At 43.0% G+C, this 3,154-nt stretch overlaps 1 protein-coding gene across 1 annotated transcript in view; it reads right to left on the reverse strand.

Moving 5' to 3' along the window:
* Positions 1 to 3,154, reverse strand: part of LAMC3 (laminin subunit gamma 3) — a 94,264-nt gene that overhangs the window by 46,888 nt on the left and 44,222 nt on the right. Inside the window, exon 12 of the mRNA XM_007944344.2 lies at positions 1,340 to 1,558. Within this exon, the coding sequence (XP_007942535.1) occupies positions 1,340 to 1,558 (219 nt within the window). The remainder of the gene's footprint in view (positions 1 to 1,339; positions 1,559 to 3,154) is intronic.

The raw sequence follows: 3,154 nt of genomic DNA on the forward strand, positions 1-3,154 counted from the left end.
TCAGTTCTTTCAGCTTGAGAAATGCTAAGCGTGTTCTTCCCTTTCGGTTTTCTAACTCCAGGTCTTTGCACATTTCCTTATAGTAATTGGCTTTGTCTGCTCGAGCTGCTCTTTGAAATCTTCTGTTCAGCTCTTTTATCTTGTCATTTCTTCCATTTGCTTTAGCTACTTTTCGATCGAGGGCAAGTTTCAGAGTCCATTTTGGTCTTTTCTTTCTTTCTCATATTTTTAATGACCTCTTGCTTTCTTCACGGATGATGTTCTTGATGTCATCGCACAGTTCTTCTGGTTTTCGGTCACTGGTGTTCAATGCATCAAATCTATTCTTTAGATGGTTTCTAAAATCAGGAGGGATATATCCTAGATCATATTTTGGCTCTCGTGGACTTGTTTTAATTCTCTTCAATTTCAAGTTGAACTTGCACATGAGCAGTTGATGTCTGTTCCACAATCAGCTCCTGGGCTTGTTTTGGCTGAAGATATTGAGCTTTTCCATTGCCTCTTGCCACAGGTGTAGTCAATCTGATCCCCGTGTACTCCATCTGGCGAAGTCCACAGTAGCCAATAAGGGCAGAGTGAAGATTCAGTGAGAATCTGTGTGTCGAGCTGTTCCGGTGCCTGGAGCACAGCAAGGGCCCATCCACTTGGCCATGACACTCTTAGCTGGGTTAACAAGTAATTTCCTTGAACTTCAAGTGCTTCAAAATCAGAATGCTAATAACTATCTTAGGCTATAAGGTCATATGAAGATTTGAGATCCTGAACACAAAGTCCTTAGCCCAGAGCTTAATACCTAAATAAATTCCAGTTACTACTTTTATTGAAATACAAGATACCAAGGCAGCAGCTCTAGGGTGGTCCAATGCGTGGGCTTCCCCACAGCTTCACAAACACCCCAGTGTCCAATGCCACACTGCCTCTGTTAGATCAGAACCCATCCTGCAGTCCAGGATGTAGCCCAGGTGGCCTTAAGATGGGGGTGCTGAAGCCTGGAATGGAACTCATTCCTGTGGCTTCCAGCCAAACAGAGAGGCATATAGAGTGAACATTTATACCAGGTAGATACACTTCTTAGAACGATCAATAATGGGAGAACAGAAGGCCAGTATTTGCACAGGGCGATAGCTCAGGGGGCAGGAATGCATAGGAAAGGACACAGAGAAGAGTTAACTACAGGGAGGAAGTGAGAAGCTGTTACATTGTGGGGATTGCAGTCAATGTCATGAAACAAAATGTGTATGAACTGCTGGATGGAAAATGAACTTGCTCTGTAAATTTTCACCCAAATCACATAAAATAAATTAAAAAAAAAAAAGGTGGGGGTGCTAGAGAGGCTCACCTGTACTGGGGTGACAGGTACCATGCTGGTTGCAAGTGCAGGGGACACAGTTGGAATAGGGACCCCCCGTTGGTGTCTCCTTCTTGTATCCTGGAGCACAAGATTCACAGAACTGGCCTGCGTACCCCTTGGGACATGAGCAAGTTTCTACCCAGGAAGCTGGGGGGGAAAGCCCCTGCTGGGCTGATGTGAGCCGGACCTCAGTCAGGACCACCTGGCCTGCAAGGAGAGAAAGAGAGAGGAGAGTTACATACACATGTTCTCCCCCACACTTTCCCATTCACATCTGTAACAGGCAAAGAGTTCCTGGCCCATGTATATACGGACAGTCCATGGATCAATTACAGTTAAAAAATAAAACGAGTCCATAAATAAAAAATAAACAGTTCAGGACAAAGGAGACAAACAGGTAATTTTCAGAATAAGAAAGAGATATAGTGGAGAATCTTATAAAAAGACATTCTCTCTGACAGGTAATCAAAGATAGAGCAAGAGAAAGGAGTCCAGGACTTGGAATCTAAACTTTACCCAAATTTCTGGCTGACTCCTGACTCGCACATGTGCAACACAGACTCTAGCATTTCAGCTAAGGCTAAAAGAATTGAACATATATATATTTTTTTAATTTTTATTGTGATTTGGATGAAAGTTTACAAAGCCAATTGTTTTCCATACTGCAGTTTATATACTTTGTTTCATGACATTGGCTACAATTCCCCACAATGTAACAGTTCTCTTCCCACTTCCTCTCTGTAGTTACCTCTTCCCTGAGTCCTTCTTTCCTACGCATTCCTGCCCCCTGAGCTACCTCCCTGTGCAAATACTACCCTTTTTGAACAGAAATTTTTGCAGCTTCCTATTGCAGAGGAGATAGAGGTTACAGTTAGTTCAGCCAGAGGTTGTACAATGTATCATTCATAACCACCAGGATACAATCCAAAATTATGTGACATACAAGGAAACATGCAAATGTCACCCACACTTAAGAAAAAAGACAACCAAGAAAGACCCATATGTTAGAATTGGCACACAAGGACTTTGAAGCAGTTATTATAACAGCTTCAAGATGTAAAGAGATATATGCTGTAATCAATGGAAAAAAGAATAAAAATCTCAGCAGGGAAATAGGAACTATAAAGAGGAACCAGATGGCTCTCCAAAAAAGATACACAAATAGCAAACAAGCATGAAAAGATGTTCAGCATCATTAGTCATTGCCATCAAAACCCACTGTCACTGAGTCGATTCCAACTCATAACCCTATAGGACAGAGGAGACCTGGCTCACAGGGTTTCCAAATCTTTATGTAAATCTTTACAGAAGCCACTTCTTTCTTTGGTGGAGCAGGTGGTGGGTTCAAACTGCCAACAATTCAGTTAGCAGCCAAGCACTTTAACCACTGCAACACCAGGGTTCCCATCAGTCATTAGGTAGATGCAAATCAAAACCACAATGAGATACTACTTTACCCCTGCTACTCAAAAACCAAACTCACTGCTGTCGATTCGGATCTGACTCACAGCACCCCCTCCTTGGGCTTCCAAGATGGCATCACTACAGAAGTAGATTGCCCAATCTTCCTTCCAAGGAGTGACTAGTGGGTTTGAACTGCTAGTCTTACTGTTAGCAGTCAAATGCCTTAGGCACTATGCCACTAGAGCTCCCTCACCCCTACTAAACAAAAGCAAAACCAAACTCACTGCCATTGAGTCAATTTCAACTCATAGTGACCCCTCCTTGGGTTTCCGAGGTGGTATCACTACGGAAGTAGATTGCCCAACCTTCCTTCTGAGGAGTGGCTGGTGGGTTTGAACC

Source organism: Orycteropus afer, unplaced genomic scaffold (genome assembly GCF_000298275.1).
Source record: "Orycteropus afer afer isolate SDZICR_OR568_19922 unplaced genomic scaffold, OryAfe1.0 scaffold00123, whole genome shotgun sequence".
NCBI classification, from domain to species: Eukaryota; Metazoa; Chordata; class Mammalia; order Tubulidentata; family Orycteropodidae; genus Orycteropus; species Orycteropus afer.